This window comes from Serinus canaria, chromosome 3 (assembly GCF_022539315.1).
Source record: "Serinus canaria isolate serCan28SL12 chromosome 3, serCan2020, whole genome shotgun sequence".
In the NCBI taxonomy this organism is placed as follows: Eukaryota; Metazoa; Chordata; class Aves; order Passeriformes; family Fringillidae; genus Serinus; species Serinus canaria.
Genome location: NC_066316.1, coordinates 79,463,607 through 79,486,523, shown reverse-complemented (window position 1 = coordinate 79,486,523; position 22,917 = coordinate 79,463,607). Strand labels below are relative to the sequence as shown.

General features: G+C 43.3%; 4 protein-coding genes across 12 annotated transcripts in view; 2 read left to right on the top strand and 2 right to left on the bottom strand.

The window, feature by feature from the left end:
* Positions 1–2,384, top strand: part of DOP1A (DOP1 leucine zipper like protein A) — a 61,238-nt gene extending 58,854 nt beyond the window's left edge. For all 6 annotated transcript variants that reach the window (XM_030236438.2, XM_050971998.1, XM_050972002.1 and 3 more), the window contains one exon: positions 385–2,384. In XM_030236438.2, coding sequence (XP_030092298.1) covers positions 385–690 — 306 coding nt within the window. In that variant the 3' untranslated portion in view covers positions 691–2,384. The remainder of the gene's footprint in view (positions 1–384) is intronic.
* Positions 1,796–9,094, bottom strand: PGM3 (phosphoglucomutase 3). 3 transcript variants are annotated; one of them, XM_050972005.1, is made up of 13 exons: positions 8,842–9,094; positions 8,403–8,608; positions 7,520–7,704; positions 7,134–7,201; positions 6,704–6,837; positions 6,353–6,548; positions 5,373–5,530; positions 4,879–4,962; positions 4,148–4,246; positions 3,717–3,833; positions 3,442–3,564; positions 2,533–2,706; positions 1,796–1,936 (listed from the first exon to the last, which is right to left on the bottom strand). In XM_050972005.1, exons 2-13 carry the CDS (start codon positions 8,604–8,606, stop codon positions 1,850–1,852), a joined length of 1,629 nt encoding a protein of 542 aa, XP_050827962.1. In that variant the 5' UTR covers positions 8,607–8,608; positions 8,842–9,094; the 3' UTR covers positions 1,796–1,849. The 3 variants fall into 3 exon arrangements, with proteins under 3 accessions (XP_050827962.1, XP_030092303.2, XP_050827963.1); XM_030236443.2 differs by having other exon boundaries at positions 8,904–9,094; XM_050972006.1 differs by lacking the exons at positions 8,403–8,608; positions 8,842–9,094 and adding an exon at positions 8,059–8,378.
* Positions 9,095–9,435: 341 nt separating this feature from the next.
* RWDD2A (RWD domain containing 2A) lies at positions 9,436–15,468 on the top strand. 2 transcript variants are annotated; one of them, XM_009094062.4, is made up of 3 exons: positions 9,436–9,603; positions 10,415–10,633; positions 12,152–15,468. In XM_009094062.4, the coding sequence occupies exons 2-3, from the start codon at positions 10,436–10,438 to the stop codon at positions 12,827–12,829; spliced, it is 876 nt and encodes a 291-aa protein (XP_009092310.1). In that variant the 5' UTR covers positions 9,436–9,603; positions 10,415–10,435; the 3' UTR covers positions 12,830–15,468. The 2 variants fall into 2 exon arrangements, with proteins under 2 accessions (XP_009092310.1, XP_018774428.1); XM_018918883.3 differs by lacking the exon at positions 9,436–9,603 and adding an exon at positions 9,620–9,889.
* A 262-nt stretch (positions 15,469–15,730) lies between these two features.
* The window catches only part of ME1 (malic enzyme 1), a 153,716-nt gene continuing 146,529 nt past the window's right edge, over positions 15,731–22,917 (bottom strand). The window contains exons 12-14 of the mRNA XM_030235890.2: positions 22,225–22,398; positions 17,896–17,994; positions 15,731–16,086 (exon numbers count right to left, since the gene is read on the bottom strand). Coding sequence (XP_030091750.1) covers positions 15,928–16,086; positions 17,896–17,994; positions 22,225–22,398 — 432 coding nt within the window. The 3' untranslated portion in view covers positions 15,731–15,927. The remainder of the gene's footprint in view (positions 16,087–17,895; positions 17,995–22,224; positions 22,399–22,917) is intronic.

The following is a 22,917-nucleotide window of genomic DNA, read 5'->3' as shown; positions in this document are numbered from 1 at the left end:
TGAAGTAGCTCACAACTTCCAGCTGTCACCAGCTTGGGCCATTTGTGCTGCCCACAGGAGCAGCTCCACAGGACTGCATGGTGGGGGCTGCCTTGCTTTGGGACAGCCCTGGGCTGAGGTGTTGGACTCAAATGCTCACTGTGACTCTTCCATGAGCACCAGCTGACTGCCACCTGTACACTCCCAGCCACTGCCTCTGCAGGGCATGGTGAGGGGGAGCAGAGGATCTCCTTTGGAAGCTCCACTTTAGCATTGGTGCGTGTTGTAGATAGGACAAATGTTTTTAGACTTTAGAAAAGTACTATATTATACATGAGTCTTTTGTTTTCACCTGTGCTTTTCCTGTTTTGTCCTGCATTATTTCCCACATCTCTGTATTTGCAGAAAAACCCAGAGGAAGATGGCTCAGGGAAAACACTAAGCTGGGAACCAGGACACTTGCTTTTAACCATCTACACCGTTCGCAGCATCGAGCAGCTCTTGCCTTTCTTCAATGTACTCAGCCAGGTTTTTAACAGCAAAGTCACAAGCAGATGTGTGGGACACTCAGGGAGCCCTGTCCTTTACCCCAACTGTTTTCCGAGTAAGGACATAAAAATGGAGAACCTCAAGACCTTCTCCAGCAAAGCAAGACAGAAGATAGAAGAAATGGTTGAGAAGGATTTTCTTGAAGGCGTCATAAAATCATGAACCAAACTGGTACTACTCAGCCTATATGTAGTGTAACTATCTAAATGAAATACTGTATCTTTCCCAGTTGTATAGTATTCTTTTCTTATTTTGTATGTAATGAAATACTTAATGTTGTATTTAAGTTAAATATTTGTAAATAAGATAAGTTCTGGATGTGGCCTGAATCAAGTTTAAATATTGGTGGCTCATATTGATTATGGTGCCTACTATTTACAGTAAATGTTTTGTTGTCTTGAGTTCTGTCTTTAAAAAAAAATGAAAAAAAAAATACAAGGTGCACATTTTTTCAGTTTGTTTCCAGTTTATTTCTGTCTGGTTTTTTTAAGATCTTTTGGAACTTGTGCTTATTTAATAACCTGTAAAATGCTATTATGGCAGGAGTTAATACAGGACTACAATGAACCATTTGTCAGAGGTAGACACCCTGAACCAAAGTATGCCAAGGAGGATACTGGTTTGTTTAAAACATTGCATCCTGTTGGCCCAGCCCCTTCATGGTGCTGGGGAGCAGTTAAGGCCACAGAAGACAAACTTGTCTCTGTCCCTTCCCCTTCAAGTGTGACTATAAATACTATTACTGCAAATCACTTTCTAAATCATGTCATAAAGTATCTAGTGAAGATAATATTGCACTAGATTATTATTTGCAAATATTCTTTTTCATTATATTGTTTTCCCCTCAAACTGAGGTGAACTGAATCTGAAAACGAGTGACAGCCTCTCTCTTACACTGTTTGCCCACAGATGATTGGGCTACTGGGGGGAAGGTGGGGATGATGATCCTGCAGCAGCCACTGTGAGCACAGTCACAGCAGAGCTCTGGTCATGCAGCCATGGCCAGTGCTCTGAGGGTGTGGGTGTTGGATTTCAGGCACAATGTGACAATGCACTAAGCTGGGGCAGGGAGGGGCAGAATTCCTTCTGGACATGGCCATGGTGTGTCAAGAAGTTAGACAAACTGGGGGAGGGGAACATTCAACAGCAAGAGCATCTCATTAAGAGGTAAGTTGCTAAAGGAGGTTAAGAATAAGCAGAGTGATATTCCACTCAGTTCTGAGCAATCCTTGCTACTGTCAGGAAGAGTTGGCTCTGTGCACAGCAGCACATGGTAAAAAAAGTGATATTAAGGGAAGTTGTGTGCTTTAACTGCCATTCATTATATAGTCTGGGGTGGTGCTCCTTTTCCACCAGCGAGGTGGAAAACAGCCAGGCTCACTTCATGGGCGAGTGCATCTGCATTCTCCTGTGGAATGTTGGAAAAGTTAGTTATGCTGCTGTCAGCTTCTGAAAAATAGAGCAAATACATGAGAGTAAGGCAAGCATTTTCCTGGAAATGCTGTGCTCCCTATATTGCTCCACCAGCCACTGCCATCATGCTGGCAGAGTAGCAGATAGGAGCATGTGAAGTGGGGAGAGCAAGACCACTGCTTTTGCTGTCACCTTTAAGTTCAGATCTGGACTAACTTAACAGCAGCCAGATGTTTTTTTTCTATTTTGCCTCTTATGAAATTGTGTAGTTAAGGACTGCTTTGGTAACTTTCTTCTTAATCCTGAGCTCTCAGAAGGCTGGTTGTCTTTTCAAAATCATCTGGTGTTAAATCTGCCTTTATAAACATTTATATTTTCTTTTTGAAGATGAACATTGAGAACATTAAACATTACTTTTCTAAATAAAATAAAATCCAAAGTGACTTTTTGTGATCAGTCTTTTTTCCAAATTTAGCGTTTGTTAAGTGTGATTAAATGACACTTAAAGCATGGAAGCAGACTTCCTTCATCACCCCCTGCAAGGCAGGATTGTTTAACATGAACAAGCCCATAACTGAGTCAAGCTCTGACCTGTGTGTCTGCTTCAGCATAGATTCTGACGACGTCCTCTGTTCCTGATGGACGGACAAACGCCCGGGACAGTCTGTACTTCTTGACAAGGGCATCAATTTTCTCCTGCAGCCCCGGGGGCGTCAGTGCTCTCCTTTCTGCATCCGTTGTGTCAATAACGCGCCTGTCTGCAACCTGCGGCATCAGAAACAGGCTAAGACAGAAATTGAGGGCTGGCTGTGTTGTGCTGCCTGGAGAAGAGTTCAGTTTGGGAGCTAATAAAGGGCTACTCAAACACTTGGGGGCCCCAGGACCCCTGCAGCATCTGTTAACCAAGTCTTGAGAGGTGTCAGCTGTCCCTTTTTAAAAAAGGGGTCAGTTCTGAACATGCCTTCTTGGTCTGCTTGAAGTGAAGCTACAGCTTCTCTCAGTAGATCAGAAACTTAAGTAGTTTCCTCCAGTTCAAACAGAGCCCAGAGCTTCCTTACTGTGTCTAACAGAATGCTGCCACATGGCACCTTCTGCTCAAGCTCTTTGTCAGTGTTGGAAAGGATACAGAAGCAAGAGCTTGAACATTCAAGTTATACAAATTGGCATGGCAAGAAAAATCCAGCTGTCCAGCAGGCAGAGGCCTTAGAAAAAACACGATTTTTCTAATTTGAAAGTTGGAATTTCTTCTCAAGTTAAAATTTGAAGAGGTTTGGTCAGGTTTTTCCATTTAACATAGTTGGCTATTTCATCTTTTTTAAACTCATGTTTCTATTTTAGTCCAAGTGAAATTCTTGTCCCTCTCCTCCGGGTTTTTCCCCAGCTTATTTGGCCTATTTCTGCCCTTTCATGGTCTATTTCAGCTTTAAAATAAAGCTTATCAAAACGTGTGCAGGCAAAAGATGCTGTGAGCAGGGTCCCCAGAGGCTGCTGTGGACTCACCTGGACCTTGAGCAGCCGATTGGGAAGGTCGGCGTAGAGGCCGTCCCACTGCTGCACGGTCAGACCCTTCAGAGCCAGGATCGCTTCAATCACCAGCATGTCCGACACAGCATCGCCAACAGTCTGCCAACAGGGAGGGAGAAACACTGCAGCAGAGAGGACAGGGAGGCAAGGCTTCATCAGGAAGCTTCCAGCAGTCCCCAGCAGCAGCCTGACAGGAGCTCACAAACTGGCTAACCCTGCCAACACTGTGCTTCAGTGCTCTCAGTTTTTACCTGATTAATCAGGTCAATCATGTTTTCAAGCATCTTTGCTGCTTCTCTTTTTTCACTATCTTTCTCCTCTTTTACCAGCTGTCGTATCTTAGTTTCAGCAGCTTTACTAAACAGTACCTAGAAGAAAAAGATAAGAGCTTGTCAAGATGAAACCAGGATATATGCAGTAGTGAGGACAAAACTTTTATCACCTAAGCCCAAACAGCCATCATTAATGTTTGCTACCATGAATTCCCATCCCCCCATAAAGCATAGAGGAGCTGGTGGCAATGCTGTGATTTAGACAGAAGGAGTAAACAAGTCTATTTTCAAACAAGGAGAGTCTTGTTTATAAAACCAAGCAGAGAGTGAAAAGACCTCCTTCTCCAGGTAATTTAACTAAAAGTTTTGTTCATAGTGGCTGATCATATGGATTACCTGCTCATACTTACTGTGCCATGTCCATTTGCCTCAAAATAAACACCCACATCAAACTCCTGGGCCTTGTGGTGCAAGTGTTTCACTCCTGTTTTGACAAAGTGCACGGGTACCTGCAAGCCAAGGGTGTGCAGAGAATGACAGCAAGGTTACAGACCCTCCACAGCAGGCTGGAACTGAGCACCAGCCTGAAAGCACTGAGACAAACTAACCCGTGTTTCATGGCCACTGAGACCGCAGAACTAAAATGCTCCACGATTTCTGCAGACCCAATTAAAAAATATTTCATTTATTCCTGTGAGGAATAAAGGCTAATTAAAGAAATAAACTCCAAACTTAGAAAAATTCAATTTAGTTTATAGCTTCAGGGAACACACCAAATTCACATACAAACAGAAATAACACCTTCTCCCAACTTCTGAACATTTAGCTTGCTGCAGAAAATGAATCAGTGTCAAAGTATCAAGGAGCCTTTGCTGACTCAGTTGCAAAGCTATAAAGTCCTCTGTTTGTTTAAGTACCAAGGGATTTAATTAAACATTTTTGAAATTAACAAAAGCCAACTAGAACTTTTTAAACTCTGCTCTCTTGCTTCTCCCTTGCCACCAAGAATTTAGTCACTACTGGAGGTTTGAAAGAGTAATTTATTTTTCCTTGATTTTAATTTTCCTAGTAATCATATTACAGTAGCATTTACTTTTAAAATAAAAAAAAGTAAACTACCTAGAAAAAACACGGAGAATACCTTCAGTGTTTCCTGGAGGAAGCGTGTCGAGTTCCCATTGGCATATGCTGTTTGTACCACTGCCATCCTGAAGTTCTCTTTCACCTGAGCAAACCAATAAACCAACTTTTACTGTCCAACAGGCACACAGCCAAACAAAACGGATAAATGGAAAGATAATCAGAACTTTTAAATGTACAATTTAAACTCCTGGGTACTAGAGGGAGGCACCAGTTCACTGAGAACTTCTGGAGGTTTAAAACAACAGGAATTCTGTTCAAGTATTTGTACATCCCATATTGACTTTTCTTGGGTTTAGCTGAAGCAGCTTTTCAAGCTTAGATTTTTCAAACCCTTTTTTGGCCACAGCAGTGAGGTACAGGACCGATCTCTTTTTAAAGCTGTTCACTTTAGGTAGATGTAGAGTGACCACATACCAAGCAACACAGCTTCCTTAGACTATTTTATGCTTTACAAATCAAAATGCCAGCATTCATTTGATATGTTAGAGTTACCTTGGCAAGAAGTTCTTTTAGGAAGATACTAATTAATGTTGCTATTTTATCTCCATCGATCAGGTGAAAATGGCCAGCTGTGTCCTTATAATAATAAACAATTCTATCTGCATCACCATCAAATGAGCAGCATCTCTCATTGGGCTTCATGTCCAGCCCTAGTGCACAGAGTTACAAATGCAAGTTAAAGACAGGAAAAGAAACAAAACCAGCTAATTTATTTCAGTGAGCCATTAGGAAAACACACTTTCTTTTCAGAGCACAGGTCTGCATACAAATGACTCCACTCAGGCACAGTTAAAGCCAGGACCCAGGAAGGAGGCACAAGCATCCATCCCCAGCAGGCCCTGGCACTGCACTGCTCCCAGCACTGCATTTCTCCAGTACACAACCAGCATGGGAAGGGGAACAGCACCATATCTTGGTGTTCAGATCTGGCCAGCAGCTGCTGCCCCCAGTGAGAGGGCAGCTGTCCAACAGAGAACTCAGTTTAGCCCCTGATAATCTCATATCCAAACCAGCCTGCTCTCCGAGCTCAGGGCTTTGCTTTTATACAATTCTCAGAAAATGGACTGAAATATTTTCCTTTATGTCAATGAGTCAGCCTGCTGGCACCGAGCTGTTAATTAACCCAGCCCTCTGCAGGAACCCGGAGAAGTGCTTCTTCATAATACAAAGGGGAGTAAAACAAATAACACTAAGCCAGTCCTGACTGATCTTTGGACTCTGCCAGCTTAACATTCAGAAGAGACTGTCAAACATATTTCAGCCAGTCAGAGAGATGCTGTGTTGCCCCAGGCAGTTCAGACTAACACAGAAACTGTCAAACCTGGCAAGGCTATTCCCTCTTTCCATTGCACAAGGAGAACCATTCATACAGTCACTTAGTAAGAAACAGGGAGCTCCACTTACCCAAGGATGTGGACCCTTGCCAGACCCTGCAGAGGAGGTAAAGCAACATAAAATTACTGACTACTCACCTCCAGGTGGTTTCTGGTGAACTTTCACAAAATCTGCACCACATAAGTGATTGAGTTTCTCCTTGGTTCCATCATTATATATGTGAATTAGCACCTCTTGTGGAAAGTAGGGCTTCATTTCTGATAGTTTCAGGGCTCCTACTCCATTGGCACAGTCAATCTTGAGGTGCCTCTGAAACTCTCCGGAGCAGTGAGCCTTAGTGCAAGGGAAGAAGGGGCAAAGTGAACTGTTACCCTAGAGAAACCACACCTAGAGCATGCTGAATTAGAGACTTCAGCCCCAAACAGGCTAACAAACAGAAGAGATTAATTTTGCACATTTGCATGAAGAATACAACACCCACTATTCACCTGTTTTATCAGTTCCATAAAAGCTTTGGAGAGTTTTTCATAATAACCTTCCAGAGTTGCTTTCCCATACTGCCCTTGGGTGTTTTGACAGCAGACCATGTAGTGGAGCTGTGGTGTCGTCACCAGACCATAATCTAGTGTGAAATAAAAGGAACAATATTCAGAATACAATTGCAAATTAACTGTTGCTTGAAAGTTTTACAGTAAACAGACAAATGCAGTACAGGAAACACCTATGGAATTTTTCAAGTTGTCTTATGAAAACATAGCCCTCCCCTGCCCTGCCTTGCATTAAAACCACACCCTGAAATAAAACTGTTACAAGCAAGGATGGAAATGTGTCTGGGCTGTTGCCTTAGGGCTGCATCAAGGAGTCACATTTACAAAAAAATACTTGAAATGAGATTAGAATTGCAGAAGTGCAACCTACCATGGTACTGACCACCTAGAACCTGGATACCATCTATAGCTGACTGGGACAGCTTCTCGCTGCTTGGCCTGGAAAACAACAAACACATCTGATAACAATGGCCAAGGCATTTATCTATGGACTCTATGGGAAGGAAGCACGTGGGGAAGACTCTGCAAGCTTCCTGCCACAAGACTGAGACTCACTGTGAAGAAATCCAAACCTTTCTCTGCTGTAGGCAATTCCCAATAAAGTTTGAAAGCCAACACCCCCAGGGATGGCAAACACATGTAAAGTGCTGGACACAGCTGGACACCACACACACACACAGTACCCACACAATTCCCCTGAAGATAGCACTGGTACTTCCAAAAGAGCAGGATATGTCTACAGCCTTTTGTCATTACCTGGTGTCTCTACCAATAAAAACTGAAGCATCTTTGTCCAGGTTCACTGCTGCTTTTTGGCAGATCTCAGTTATCACCTTCTGTAATTCTTGCTCCTCTGCATTGGCTAGTTGTGTGGCATACTCTTCCCAGGAAGGGTGCAGCATTTCTCCAAGAGGATCAACCAGCTTTACACCATTGTCTTCCTTAGCAGAAAAACAAAAGAACAAAAAATAGTAAGTCTAAAAGTAGGGAACTAATAAAACCTCTTTGAAGACAGACAACACATGGTTCAGTCACATTGCTTCTTAAAAAGTGGGGAACTTCTGGCATGCATTAGCTTAGCTGTTTATTTAAACCTCTAACAAGCCCCCAAAGAAGCACTATAACAAGCATATTGAGTAGCCAACTCTTTCTCCCTTATAATTTTGGTATGAAATTCATTCGACATTAAAATTACATAAGAGGAGATTCTAAAAACCTTCAGAGCCCCACAGCAGCAAAAGTCTAAATGCCTGATTTGTAATCGCTGCATTTGCAAGCTTATTTTTAAAACTTACAGATTTTACTCAAAGGTTCTTCTCTTCTCAATGTTACTCCTAGCTTCCCAACATTATAAAGTTACATTGCAACATGAAGTGTTTCCTGTGTACACTATTTCCACATGAGAAAAATCCTGCTTCTGTGTACAGGGGAAAAATAACCTCAGCTAGACCAGAGGCCGTATTTACAGGGAGCAGGCTGAATGCTTTAAGCAGGTCCAAGTGTCTTCAGGGGCTGGTCTCTCGGTGCTATGAGGAGCTGTAATTCCAACAAACTGATCACATCTTTCCACCCTTCTACCAGAGCACTTCGCATCATTCCACCGAACCGGTGGCCCGTTTGAGGCGAGGGCAGTCCTTACTTCAGGGTTGTGAGACGCGGTAACCATGATGCCGATGGTGGCGGTCACGGCTTTGGAGCGGAGCACGGCCAGGAGGCCCATGCGGAACACGACGTGGTCCAGCTGCTCGGCCCCGGTGCGGAACCCGGCGGTGCCGTAGTGCAGGGTCAGCCCGGCAGGCTTGGCGTGCAGGGCCGAGTACTTCCTAAGGGCTTCCGAATCCATCTCTAGGGAAGGAAGGGACAGGGACGGAAGTGAGAGGGGACACTCCGTGTCGCTGGGAGCAGTCAGTCTCACGGTCCGGAGGCTGCGGTGCCCTAAGGCGCTGCCATCAGTCCCTGGTGGGAGCGCAGCGGACACCAGCAGCAGGGAAGGAGTCTCGACACTGCCTGGAGAGCACCGGATAAACAGCGTGATCAGACACAAGCAGACCACGCAGGGACGAGGCGAGGAGACCCACCATTCCCAGTCTGGATCCAGGGATCCGAACAAGTTCCCGCAGCGGAGCTTCCCGTTTCTCACCGTGACATCAGCCGCCCAGAGCGCTCGGCCGCGGCACCATGCACTGATTCTCGAGCCCAAAGCAGCGTGCCCCGCCTCCGCAGGCGCTTGCAGGGCAGCCCCAGCGGTGTTCCCGGGATGCTGCCCCGGGAGGCGGCTCCGTGCGCACCGGCACTCGGACACCAGGCCGGGCGGGCGGGGCCGGCCGGGCACGCCTCCCCTGCACGGCTGCTTCCCTCGGGACCGCCGGCGATGGCGCGCGGACGCACAGGCTGGGACGGGACGGGACGGGACGGGACGGGTGTGACAGGATGGGATGGGCGGGATGGGATGGGTGGGAAGCGATCTCGCCGGAGCCGCCCCGCACGGAGCCGGCGCGGCTCCGCCCACTCGGGGCGGGACCGACCAATGGCCGTCGGGTGGGCGGGGCAGCGCCCGCCGCGTGGCACTCGAGCCACGCCCCCGCTCGGAGTCAGGGCCGCGCACGCGCCGCGCCGCCCACCCCGGGAACGGCCCCGGGAGCGGCCGGGAATGGCGGCGGCAGGAACGCCTGCCTGGGCTGGGCTGGGCTGGGCTGGGCTGGGCTGGGCTGGGCTGGGGTCGGCGTGACCCCCAGACTCGCACAGCTTCACTGACCGCACGCTCGGATTACAAAACTGCCCCCCCCGCCCCAGTGCACTGCTTTCGGCTGGGACCGGCTTAATTTTCCTCACAGTGGCTGGTACGGGGCTGGTTTTGGATTTGTGCTGAACACAGTGATGATGACGATGGTGTGGAGATGTTTTTGTTATTGCTGGGCAGGGCTTTCACAGAGCCAAGGCCTTTCCTGAATTGCCATGCTGGTGGGGAGGCCGGGGGTGCTTGGGAGGACACAACCGGGACAGGTGACCCCAAACTGACCAAAGGGACATTCCAGACCATGGAACATCATGCTCCGTGTATAAGGCAGGGGAAGAAGGAGGAAGGGGAGGACGTTTGCAGCGATGGCGGTTGTGTTCCCAAGATCCGTAAGATGTGGTGGGGCCCTGCTCTCCTGGGGATGGCTGAACACCCACCTGCCCATGGGAAGCAGGGAATTCATTCCTTGCTTTGCTTGTGTGCGGAGGTTCTGCTTTCCCTATGGAACTTTTATCTCAGCCAGTGGATTCTCTGCCTTTCACCCTTCCGATCCTCCCCGATCCCGCGGGTGGGGGAGGCGGCTGTGCGGAGCTTGGCTGCCGGCTGGGGGTGAACCACGACACGCAGCCAACACCTGGTGTATGTGCTGATAAATAACATAAATAATATCAATAATGTATCTCTGCTCACGCACATCAGCACGGGGCTCTATTCCGTGCTCTTCTCCATCCCTGAGTCCGGCAGGGCCCGCAAGGCTCCGCCCGACGCCCCTGCCCGGTGCGGGCTGCGAGGGCCCGGCTGCTGAGTCTGTGTTTAACCAAATTCTGCCCTTGAAGAATCGTGGGGCTTCCCTGGGGGGCTGAACCGCACCGTGTGCTAAACCGCGGGGTTTGACTCCAGCCCTCTCGTTCCAGTTGTGCGTGGAGGCCGATGCAATGGCTGTCACGGTGAAAGAATGCCTGGAGCTCCAGCTGCTGGAAGTGGAAATGCTCCTTTCGATGTTTCCCAAAAGAGGAGAATTCAGTCTGGATGCGGATGCCGTGCCCAGCATCCAGCGCTACCTGAGGAATGCTGAGGGAGCCCTGCCCCCGCAGCTGGAATATCGCATCGCTCTCGACGTCGGGGAGGCGAAGGTGAGAGCTGCCAAGGAGACTCGTTCATGGGTGATGTTGTCTTTACTCCTGCTGGACACACTTGAAAAGGCTGCCCGGAAAAAAAGGGGTAAAAAAAGACCGCATTTCTGTTTGCTCTTTGAAAAGTCTAAAGTAACAGAAAATCTCGGCTGCTGCTAACATCTGTGTTAGAAATATAATAATGTACAAATAGCCCCAAATGACAGACTGCAATTATGAGGAGTCACAAGAACACAAAAACAAAACCAGCCTATGAGCAGAGAACCCAAACTCTCAGTATAAGGAGTTACAAGTTTAACTGATTGAAGAAAGGGACTGAACTAATTGGTGTAAATACTTGCACAGAGAACACAGGTCTGAGTGCATACTAATGCAGTGACTAGAAACTCAGAACAGACAAACTCAGCCTAAAAACCATTTTCCATGGAAGGAAGGTATTCAAACATTAATATCAATTTACTTGGTAATGAGATGGCCTCATAATTTTTTCAAAACTTCAGGTACAAACAGGTATCTTTCTAAAATGCATGCTTTCACCGGCCTACAGAGAGAGGTTTTTATGAACCATGCAGGGAGGGCTTGTGTAGGAGTAGTGGGTTTTTTCCACAGCAGATTGTCAAGGAACTTGGGAAGATAATCAGTCATTTCATGATTCACTTCTCTCTACAGGACTGTCATATGATTGTGCACTGTAGTGAGTACCCCCTAAGAGTCTACGGGAGCTTGAAGCTCTGAGGACACATAAATCCTTTCCTGCTCTTGGACTAGAGGCAGGGTTCAGCTGCCAAAGAACTGTGGTGCTCTGTTTGAAGGCACTGTAGGAATAATCAAGAGAAATTCAACAGCTCAATGTTCATAAGAGAGCAGATAAGATAAGCTTGAGGTCTCCCTGACCTGAGATGTACATAAATCTTTTAATCCCCTATAATCCTGATTGCTCTTTACAGTGAATACTTGCTTAAAATGATGGTAACACACAGAATTACAGAATGGTTTGGGTTGGGAGCAATCTTAAAGGGCAAGTTATTTCCAACACTCCTGCCACATGTCTCTGTATACAGTAGGTACAATCACATACACCATTCCATGTAACTCTTGGCCTTTTTTCCAGCGGCTGGGCTGAGTTCATTAGTCATGTGCATTTGGTAAGGGATGAGATTATCAAAAGCCCTTGACTCCAACAGTTCATTGCTGTAGCAACACTGAGCTAGAAATGTCCCTCGAGGATAACTATGCACCTTCTCCAAAGTCACAGCATTAGTTCTGTGAACATCACAAAAGCTGCCCGGATAACATGGGAAGTGTTGTAAAAGTGGCAGCCTGATGCAACATAAGAAAAGGAGCAGACAAAAGAATGGGTTATTGGGACAAAAGGGAAGTGGATATAGTTCCAATCAGTAGGATGCTGCAGTCTTTATTACATTTCCTCATAATCTGTCTCTGACAGGGAAGAAGAATCTGGTATGTCTTCAGTAGCTGCAGACTTAATTTTCTGTGTGTGTGTCTTCTGTTTTTAAGGTAAAGGTGGAATTGCAGGTTCTCCTTCCTCATATGTACCCTCAGGTGGCTCCTCAGCTTTTTGCCAGATCAGATGCTCTGCACAGACAGCAACAGTTGCAGCTCAATACTCGTCTCAAGTCTCACATCGGCTCTCTGGATCCAGGAGATCTGTGTGTATGTGAGGCTGTGCAGTGGGTGAAGGACAACACCCTGCCCTTCTTGGAAAACTGCCAGGCCTCGTCTGAGTGTGCTTCTAAAGAAGTCAGGGTTAAGGAAATGCTGCATCGCATGTGGATCTACAGCCATCACATATACAGGCAGGAACTGAGGAAAAAGATTTTGGACTGTGCTAAGAAGTTGAATCTGACTGGCTTCTGCCTAACTGGGAAACCTGGTGTCATCTGCGTGGAGGGACTCCAAGAAAACTGTGAAGAGTTCTGGCGTGTTATTAGATATCCCAACTGGAAGCATATTTCATGCAAGCATGTGGAGAATATAGAAACGGAGGGGAGCATTGATAATCTTCGTCTCTTTCACAGTTTTGAAGACCTGCAGTTTCAGGCACATGGTGATTATGGCCTGAGGAATGACTATCACATGGATCTTGGCCAGTTTCTAGAATTCCTGAAACAGCATCAAAGTGGACACATTTTTCAGATTTTATTTGGTGTTGAAGGCAAACTTTCAGACAATTGAGAGAAACTGTTTATGAAGAGTTCTAATTCTGGAGAGCAAAAGGTGTTGCTAACACTGAAATATTTTGCCGTAGAGCTACTGTGAAAAAGGAAACTTTAACATCTGAGATGTTTAAGTCTGTGGTTCAAGTAGTTAATCTCATCTTTTGTGCTCAATTGCCATGTATTTTTGAGATGTGTTCACTGATTTTCTTAGACTCTAAAACTGGCATTTTTCTCTGTGAACCATGCCTCAAAGCACTTGCAAGGTGATAAATATTCCACAGTGTGTTAGGAATTATACACTTCTGTCTCCTCATCTGGACTGTGCTGTGTGAATTTCTTCCCATCTCATCTGAACCTACTCTCCTTCAGTTTAAAACATTCTCCCCTGTCTTGTCACTACATGCACTTATAAAAAAGTCCCTTTCCAGCTTTGTTGTAGGCTCCCTTCAGGTACTAGGTGCTATAATGTCTTGCCAAAGCCTTCTCTTCTCCAGGCTGAACAATCTGAATTCTCTCAGCCAGTTGTCATAGGAGAGATGCTCCAGCCCTCCGATCATTTTTTGTGGCCCTCCTCTGGACTTGCTCCAGCAGGTCAGTGTTCCTTTTACGTTTGTGTCCCAGAGCTGGATGCAATGGTCTGTTTGGGGTCTCACAAAAGTGCAGTAGAGGGTGAGAATCACCTCCCTCAGCTTGCTGCTGAGGTCATGCTGCTTTTGATGCAGCCTAGGATACAGTTGGCTTTCTTGGCTTCAAGTGCACATCACTGGCATACTGGCATAGTAATTACATACTAATTGCTTTGTTGAGCTTTGTGTCTACCAGTACCAAGTCCCTCTCCTCCGGGCTGCTCTTAGTCCATTCTCTACCCAGTCTGTGTTTGTGCTTGGGATCACCCCGACTCAGGGGCAGGACCTTGCACTCAGCCTTGAACACCATGAGGCTTGCACAGACCCACCTCTCCAGGTCCCTCTGGATAACATCCCTTTCCTCCTACTGCTCCTTGTAGCTTGGTGCCATCAGCAAACTTGCTATGGGTGCAGTTGGTCCCACTTTCCATGTCACTGACAGCAATGTTAATGCCAACCCTTGAGGAATGTCACTTCCACTGGTCTCCACTTGGACATCGAGCCATTGACTGCAGCTCTTTGCAACCAACCAAGTAGTTCATCCATTAAATCCATGTCTCTTCAGTTAAGGATTTCATGAGGCAGAGTGTCTGTCTGGTTATGTTAATAACAATTTTTCATCTGTTCAATTCATGGCATTTTATGTTTACACTGTTAGGCCAAACACCTTGGAAATGAAAATGGGTCAGATGAGACAAAGTTTAGTTTTCCCCCCTGCATTGCATGAGGAAATACATGTAAAATACAGAAAATAGGAAAAAGCCCTTATATATATATTTATATATTTAATATTACATAAAAATACAAATAACTGGAAGAATCCTTTCTATGTCAAATTAATATGGAGAGAATTTCCCAGCAGCTGGTAAGAGGCAATGCTGTTAATGGTTCATCAGGCAGCGTTTTCCTGCAGGGAAGTGTGCTGAGTGTGGATGTGGATGGTGAGTGTTCCAGTTTGTAATGCAGGATCATATTTAAATATAATATGTAAAATATAATGTGTATAAATATAATATGTACTAATATAATAAGTAGTTGAAGAACACTGTGGAAAAGCCCCTAAAGGACCAGCCCCTAAAGGACCAGCCCACCACCTCCCACTGTGTGCCTGAGTGCCTTGATGTGAAAAGGGGTACCAAGCAATAAAAGCAGACTCACTGTGGAGCTGCACGACTCCAACACCCAGGCCCTCAACAGCAGCTGTTTAAAGACTGTGTTTCAGCACACTTAGCTGATGACAACATAAATAACAGATATTACTTTATTTCAAATTAAATACAAGGAAGTGCTTTAATACCCTTCTCACAACAGCAATACATTGAAATGCAGAGGATGGCATTGAAATGCAGAGTGTTTCTGGTTGCTCACAATATGATTAATGTCTTTTCCTTCACTGTGGTAGGTTGTGGTAGGTGTACTGTTTGTGTGATCATAACTGTGCCAAAAGCACAGTGAGGCAAAAATGTTGACACGTTCCCATTAGGCAGTGAGGGAGAAAGTACCTCTCTTTCTGAATTTGGGACCTGTAATCTGCAGCTGTGACACAGCTGAGGGGCTAGACAAATAAAATGAGTATTTGGTTTTCTAGAGATAATCTCTCTCATAAAGATTAGAGAGAAACAGTAATGTTCAAATACCCTTTTTTTTCCCAGAATCATCCAGAAAATATAGTACATTTTTCTTGGAGTGGTAATTGTTTAACAACTAATAATTCCTTAAAGTCTATTTCTGGCATTTTGATACTCCCTTTTTGTCAAGAACGAGGAGTTCAAGAAATTTAGGCCAAACATTTGCAATGGATCAGAACAGTGGTTATCTTGGTGGGGGAATTAAATCCTTGATCTTATACAGGATATTACTTTAGCTAATGTTAAATGTTAGTATTGTTAGATGTTATTGTTACTAATGTTAAAATGTTCTGATTAGATGTGAACAAAAGGTTCTGCATGTTCTAGGAAATTTTCCTTTCATAATACCACACAAGAGTGACCAGTAAGCATTTTCTCTGGAATAAAATATTCTAACCTTATGGTTTAAAGTTTGGTTTTTTGTTTTTTTTTTTTTTTGTTTTTTTAATAATAAGTTCACAAATTATGCAAATTACACTGTGACTGTAATGGATAAAATATCAAATGTATTTTTAAGTGCCCATTTATCTGCTTAAGTTCCCATTGATGTTTTTGACAAAACTCTTGACTCAAGATATAACCACTTTTTTCAAAAAAAATCTGTCAAAATGTAGTGTAGGATATCTCAATTAAAAGAACAATCAAAATAACCAAACACAAATATATCTCTCAGATTAATTTTTATTTTCTGATGTATAATCGACAATGTCTTGATCTGAATTTCTAACCAACTATTATGAATTAGAAAAAGTTTTCTGCATCTTAAAAAATTAGCAATTCTTAGGCTTTCTAGGCAGAAACAACTTTAATATTTTAATGCTTTTTAACTGCAGCTGATTTGTTTGTTCTTCATTAAATATTTACAGTTTCACTTTCATGGCCTCTTCGGGCCAGGTGTAGGAGTCAGCCACAAAGCTGTTGTAATCAGTACTGTACACCTGAGAGCGGATGAAGGCTTCGAGGTCCTTGGGCTGAGGATAGGTGGAGGCAGTGTTATTCCTGTAGGCTTCTTCTGCGACCTGGACAGATGCATTAAAATCCTAGTTAGTGTTGATAAACTATCTGAGTACACTTAACAGGATTTAAAAGTAGGACTTAGTTCAAAATAAGATGAGAATTCACCCTCTCTGGTGCTGGCAGTCACCTGTGTTCTACTGGTTCCAGGTAAGTACCCTGTGAATAAGACTACAACAGGATGATATTTATGTCTCAGTGGGTCTGACTTGGGCTACTTTTGAATAGGATTATATGTTCAAACTGTTACAAATACAGTGCTCCTCTCTGCACTGTCTTAGCTTTCACTATGCTGTGGTAGATAAAATATTCCACAAGCCCCAAGCACTGAGATACAATTTCTGCTTTTCACTCATCACTTTATCCTGGTTTGCAGTCTTCCCAAAGCACTGTAAGAAAAGAGTGATTTGTTCAAAGCCTCCATGCTCCTTGCATGTTAGAGAAGTTTAGTATGTGCCATAGCTTGATAATATACTTCAAAATTTTTTTTATAATGGGAAAAAAATAGTCCTATGCAGTGCACAGAATGGCTGGGGGAAATACAAATATTTACTTGCTCTTTTCTCACCCAGACCATACCTAAGTGAATCAGTTATGCATCACAAATACAGCTGCATAAAAATTAAGTTTAGAAGGGGTTGGAGCTCTCTCAACACATCAAAGTAACCTCTCACATCTGAAGATCACCTACTTGAGAAACAAGTATCTTCAGACTGGACATTCATCTGTGAAACAAAGGAAGTTTGGCAGACAGGTTTTATGCAGCACTGTGAAAAGATCTGCTTGAAACTATTTGGCAAACACTCTAATGCTCCTCCTTTGAATACAAGGGAGACCTTCTTCCTGCTTTCCTTAGCTCTCTAAAACATAAATGTTCTAGTCTGGTGAGAAGCTGAGACCCCAAGTTGCCTTATTAAGACTTCTTTTCTAGGATTAATCTGAATCCCAACGTAATTTGATTGAGAAGCACTTTGGGTGTTTATATAAGGATATCTTCAGGTCTGTGCACATAATTATTGTGGTTGAATAAGGTCTGAATTCATACCCAATGCTTGGTATTCCAAAATATTTTTATAGTGTTCCTCTCCTGGAAAAGGCAGAGGGCTTTTGGGTTGGGTTGTATGAGCCAGAATAAGTATTTTCAGGAATAAAGTTTCAACAGAGAACAGGCAGAAGGAATCACTTGGTAACATTTTCCTTCTTTTGTATGTTCTATAACACGCACAAACAGAGGAGGAATTTCTGTCACTGTGTTTCTGCCAAACACAGAGCCAGCTTGATTTTGCCTGAGGAATTTAAGTAACATTTTCACATCTACAGAGCAGAGTTACTACTCGCCTAAGAAGACATGAACTTTGAGAAGGAATGTTTCTTTTCTTAAATATACAGAATGAGTGAAGCTATGGAAACTGTTTCATGTATGAGGGTTCCTTGTTCCTTGTTATTCTTTCAAAAGCATATGAAGAAGAATTATTCACAGTAAAGTGACAAAGAGAGAAAAGGTCACAGAGGACAAACAAAAATTTGGAACTGATAACCATGAAGGGGCAAAAGCCCTTCAGCTGTGCAGCTGGCATGACTGGTGGACAGCAGAGTCTGTGCTCTACAGACTTACACACTTGCTGTAGATCCACAGCTCTCCCTGTATTTGGATTGCCTTTATATTTCTAAATTTAAAATTTAATTCTGAAACTGCTGCATGTCCAGTATCGATTCATATAAACCAACTTGTGTGAAGGTGTGTTAGGCAATAAAATCAAACTACACAGAGCTGGTGGGAAGACAAAAAGCCCCAAAAGGCTGAAAGGACTTACCTTCACAGCAATTTTCAGTGACACGTCCTGAATAGTGACTAATGGAGGGTAGAGGCGACCTTCCTGTAAATTCTCTTCTGTAACTTGCTGTGCTATAACCTGAAATAACACAAACATGTGTAACTTGACATGCAATGCAGCTGTAGCTTGATTAGACAGTGATATTGTCTTTAGCAAAGAAATGTTTCTGCTTTGGCAAATTCCACAGATACTGCTTAATCCACCTAGAAAGCATTTTTAGAACCACCTTTGTCATTAGGAGAAGCTACACAAGAATTAGAAATGTAGGGAGTTAAGCCTTTTTCTCACTCAGACAATAAAAATTACTTAAGTCTTGAGTAAGTCCATGACACACATAAACTAGCAAATAGTTCATTGTGAGATATAAATTCCAGCCAACAATTGCAGTTGGGCCAAAGACTTCTAAAATATAAAGAAACACCTGTTATTCTGACAGCTGTCACATTAGCCTGTGCAGGGAACTGAAACCCTTAAGTGTAATTTCTGAAAGAAATTACTGGCAGCTGGTATTTTTGCTATCATTAGCTACAATCTGTCATTTGGGGACTTGAAATAGCCTTTCAGGGTGATCCAGATGTGGACAGAAGGAAAACTCTGCTCTGGATAACATCTGGTGGAGCCATGTATGACACACCAAGAGGTTCTGAAAACACCAGGCAAGTCCAGGAAACACTGAGACTTACAACTGATAAAAAAGCCCAAAGAGAAAGCAAGAAGTGCACTTTTGAGGGAATGTTCTAGGAAAATACTTAAAGCACAAACAGAATTTCCCACAGTTCCTGTCACATCGGACCCTAAACAAATGCTTGTAAACATCTAGGACTGCATCAGAACAGGTGTCTGGATGCATCCCTCCCAGCAGAAGTAGGGAAAAAGTTTGAACTAAAGTAACTCCAGGTTCAAAAGAATTCAGTGTTCTCTTGTGCAATCTAACTAGAATGTTGGTAGCTGTCCTAAGTTTTTCCATTCGGAGTTAAAATGATGACAAGAGCAATAGGCTCTTGAGTATAACAAGAGAAGAAAATGGATTTGTTTACATTTAAACCCGATCTTGAGGAATACAGCAGAAAAAAACCCTCTAGGGGGAGCTAAGAGAATGTAAAATCAAATTACTGCTCTCCATAACAGCAACCAGGTTATTTCAAAATGATACAGAGCCCTTTGATGTGCATCTGAATGTAAGGAGGCACTTAGAGCATGAGATCCCTGATGTTAACAGCATTAAAGGGCTCTGCAGGAAAGATGAAAGCAGAAGAAATCAACAGCAAGTTGTTCTTACTGTGATGCATCACTGAAAATTAAAGGTTCAGGAGTGGAGCACTTCTCCTTCATGATTCTGTTTTTGATAGAAGGCAAGCCACACAATATTTGGGCAGTGCTCAAAGTGGGAAGCAAGATCAACTGTACAGATGCCATGCTGTTCCTTCAGACATACTCCCATAACAGCACTGAAAACTATGCAAAAACACAAACCAAAGCACTTCCAAAGAGAACAACACCCCCTTCATGTGGTGCTCAAAAAACACTCAGATCAGTGGCAGGGGGAAAATGATGAATCAACGTGGGGGATTACTGATAAAAAAGGGGTGTCACATAAATTATGAAAACATAACTTTGTGCCAAAGTATAAATCCAGAATGTAACAGGGTGCTGAGTAGGGTGTGTTTTTTCTCCACATATTTCAAACAAGAATGGGGTAGAATCATGAGGGGGTATAGAAAACAAAAAAAGATGATAAAAACTTATTTTTGATCAAGGAAACAAACAAAAAAAAAATAGACTTGGGAGAAAAAGAGAAGTCTGAAAGGAAATGCAAAAGACAACTGAAAGCAAGTATTTCTTTTGGTCCTGTAGGGAAACCACATCATCAAAGAGCAGAAAATCCTGAGTTTCTTTTTCCACAGGACTCATAATTAAAGTGTGACACTAATTGCCAAAAGATGTTAAAATGTATAAACATGTTTTAAAAGCCACTAGACTCATTTATAAAGGAAAAATCCATACAGGGATAAAACATCCAGCACAGGAAGGCCATACAGTAAATGTTGCCAAAATGTGAGAAGCCATTTCAGCAGAAGGATCACTCTGTATTTCTTTTTCTCTGTATCCTCTTTTCCTCAGATTCTGCTGGTGAATGCTTTCATAGGGAGATATCAAGCTGTTTGGGTCCTAGGTACCACCCAGTATGGCTATTTTCATGTTTTAAATATTAATTAATTCAAGTTTTTAACAGAAAAATTAGCAAAGCCTTATTGCAGAATCTAAAGTAAAGGCAACCAAGACAAAATGGAATGAAGCAAGTGGGGGCATCTTGGTTTTTGGAGGACATATTCTCCATAAGAATTTTGTAGGATTATTTCTGAACTAAACTGCAGGCCACACATGCAAGACTATTTTATTAGTTCATAATTCTATGCCTCTTTTGTTGTGTTTGGTAGGACTTAAAAGAATAGGCAACATTTGCCATCACAGAACAACTGCCCACAGTTAAGAGGTATTGCAGCTTACAGTACCTTAGATTTATCAACCAAAGTCAAAGTTACACTGGCAGGAAGAAAAGAACATTGAAATCCAAATCTGTTCTAGTTACAAGAGCTACTTATTTGTGACTTCAATCAGATTCAATTGGAGATGTGGCAAAGTGAGAAGCAGGAGGTGCAGGCATGCAGCTTGGGCTGCTTCCTTTTAAAAATTTCTTTTTTTCAGGTAAACTATCTTGGCAATCTAAGGTGGTCCCTCTACCCAAAATGCATGGATTTGGTTCTCTAAATTTTGCAGCATCTGGGATGCTTCAATTTCAAATGAGGAATACTAAGCACTATTCTAAAACCCCCATGAAACTATTCTGATTTAATCCTTCCAGTATAAAAGCCAAGAACATAAATCAAAAAGAGCACTTTTGCTTTTGCTTTGCAGTGTGATTATTCAGCTAAGGGCCTTCACTGCCCTGACACCTCTTCTGGCAGACCCCTGTGGCACCCATCAGCTCAGCTCAGCCAAGCCCCACAGCCCCTCACACAGAAGGAGACCAGATGTGAAAGCCCTGAGTTGGGAGCAGTAAGGGGAGCAGCTACCCAAGGATCCTGCCACCAACAGAACTTTCTATGCAAGACAAAACCCACATTTTTATATGGCAAACTTTTCTAGAGATTTTACTAGGGGGAAGCAAAGAGTCAGGAAAGAATGTCTACCTCAAGTGTGAATTTAAAAGCTTCCTCACAATTTCTGATACTATTGAACTTCCTGACTGTTATATCTCTTTGTTCAGAACTGATTTTCTTCTGAGTTCATCGACTGTCACATGAAACACAGTTCAACCCACACATGTGCCACCTTTTGTCATCAGCTCTCACTATATAGGAACCATTTCACACAAACCAAAATGAAGAAACTTCTACAACAAAGTAGGGCAACTCTAACACAGCAGCAGCTTAGACCAGGAAGTGAGGATCACCATATCCAACTGAAATTACAGGGGAGGATTTATAGGGAAGATATAATTATCCAAAGGCTTAGGAGATGGATCATTGCCCTTTTATGATGGTTAAAGCCAGTGGAGACAGGCTGGGATTTTTACTAATTTTAAAGATGGAAATTGTGAATGTCTATTTTACAGAGGGCAGGCTGTTAGCAAACCCCTTTAAAGATGCCACAGCATGCACCTTAAAAAACCTCTGAAAGTCCAACAAGGACAGCATGCAAGTGCCCACCCCTCTGTATGACATACTGCCTGTCACAGGATCACAATGCCTATCAGCTGCCCTTGAGTGATAGCCAGACCATTTTCTTCCCTTTAAACCATCAAGAGCACAGAAGGTGCAAGAATCTGGAATATTCCTTAGAGAAGCTGCAGGAACTGAATAATGCATTCACACATCTGCTAATTAGTGCAGCTTTTTCCCCTCTTTTTTTAATGTTCCATTGCTCAAATTCAAACATTTTTTGTAAGCATAACACTCACATGAATCACCCCAAAGCTACTAATATCAATAATAATAATTCCTTTCAATCTAAAATCAAACCTATGTGCCTGTGCATGCAAACTGTACACGTGTGCATTTACCTGTGGTAACACTGTACTGAAATCTTTATTTTTTTTCCTTCCCAACAGAAGGTATAGTTTATGTCAGGTGTCCCTAGGCCAAGTGTTAACATTTTAAAATGACTTGTCCAGATACAATTTATAAAATAAAAGCCTTACACTGACAGCAGTATTTTCCCTGTTTTCAAGTTTAGCTCTTTCTGTTTAATTGCTCATTAATAACAAGTCACTAAATTAAGGAATTTAAATAATTTTGAATACAGTACCTCAGCAGTCGTGAGGAATACATCCTCTTCAATATGTCTCATTCCACATGAAATAACACCAAGGGCAACTCCTGGGAACACATAGGAGTTGTTACCCTGTCCAGGATAGAGAGTTTGTCCACTTGGAAGAGTGACAGGATCAAAAGGACTTCCACTGGCAAAAATCCCACGTCCCTAAATTGTAAGAAGAAAAAGAAAGCACATTAATTGATAGATTGCTGGTGAAATATTTCTCACATCCTTTTAAATATCCACCACTGTGGAAATTGGGTTCAATCTATTTAGCATCTCTTCTGAGAGAGTGTTAGAGCTGTTTGCCTGAATATGTCTTGAGAACATCAGGATGCAGATCCTGGAGATCACTGGTGATTCTCTGTGGCTGTCTAACCCAGTCTGTTCAGGCAAACTGAAGCCAGCAGTCATTATTCACTTTGTGCATCCATGCCAGAAGAAGCTCTGTGGGAAGTACAGAGCTGTAAAACCCTAAGTGGGCAATACTGCTATGGTAGCAACAGGTGATGCTGCTGGACTTTTTTTCCCAATGGCAAAATGACACTAAATGTCACCAATGTCCAACCAAATGTCACATTTTTGGATGGGGTGATTTCTGAGGAGCTGTGGGCAGAGCTCTCTTTTCTTCCCAATCCCCCACTTCAGGCCCTTGAGCCCATTCCACAGCTCAACAGCATGACC

Coding starts and splice junctions, on each gene's coding strand:
- RWDD2A (XM_018918883.3), top strand. CDS start 9,866: ATGGCGGTTGTGTTCCCAAGATCC. Junction 9,890..10,414: donor CGGTTGTGTTCCCAAGATCC/GTAAGATGTGGT, acceptor CTCTCGTTCCAG/TTGTGCGTGGAGGCCGATGC. Junction 10,634..12,151: donor TCGACGTCGGGGAGGCGAAG/GTGAGAGCTGCC, acceptor TCTGTTTTTAAG/GTAAAGGTGGAATTGCAGGT.
- PGM3 (XM_050972005.1), bottom strand. CDS start 8,606: ATGGATTCGGAAGCCCTTAGGAAGTACTCGGCCCTGCACGCCAAGCCT. Junction 4,247..4,878: donor TCCTCCAGGAAACACTGAAG/GTATTCTCCGTG, acceptor CTTGGCTTGCAG/GTACCCGTGCACTTTGTCAA. Junction 3,565..3,716: donor TGATTGACCTGATTAATCAG/GTAAAAACTGAG, acceptor CCCTGTTGGCAG/ACTGTTGGCGATGCTGTGTC.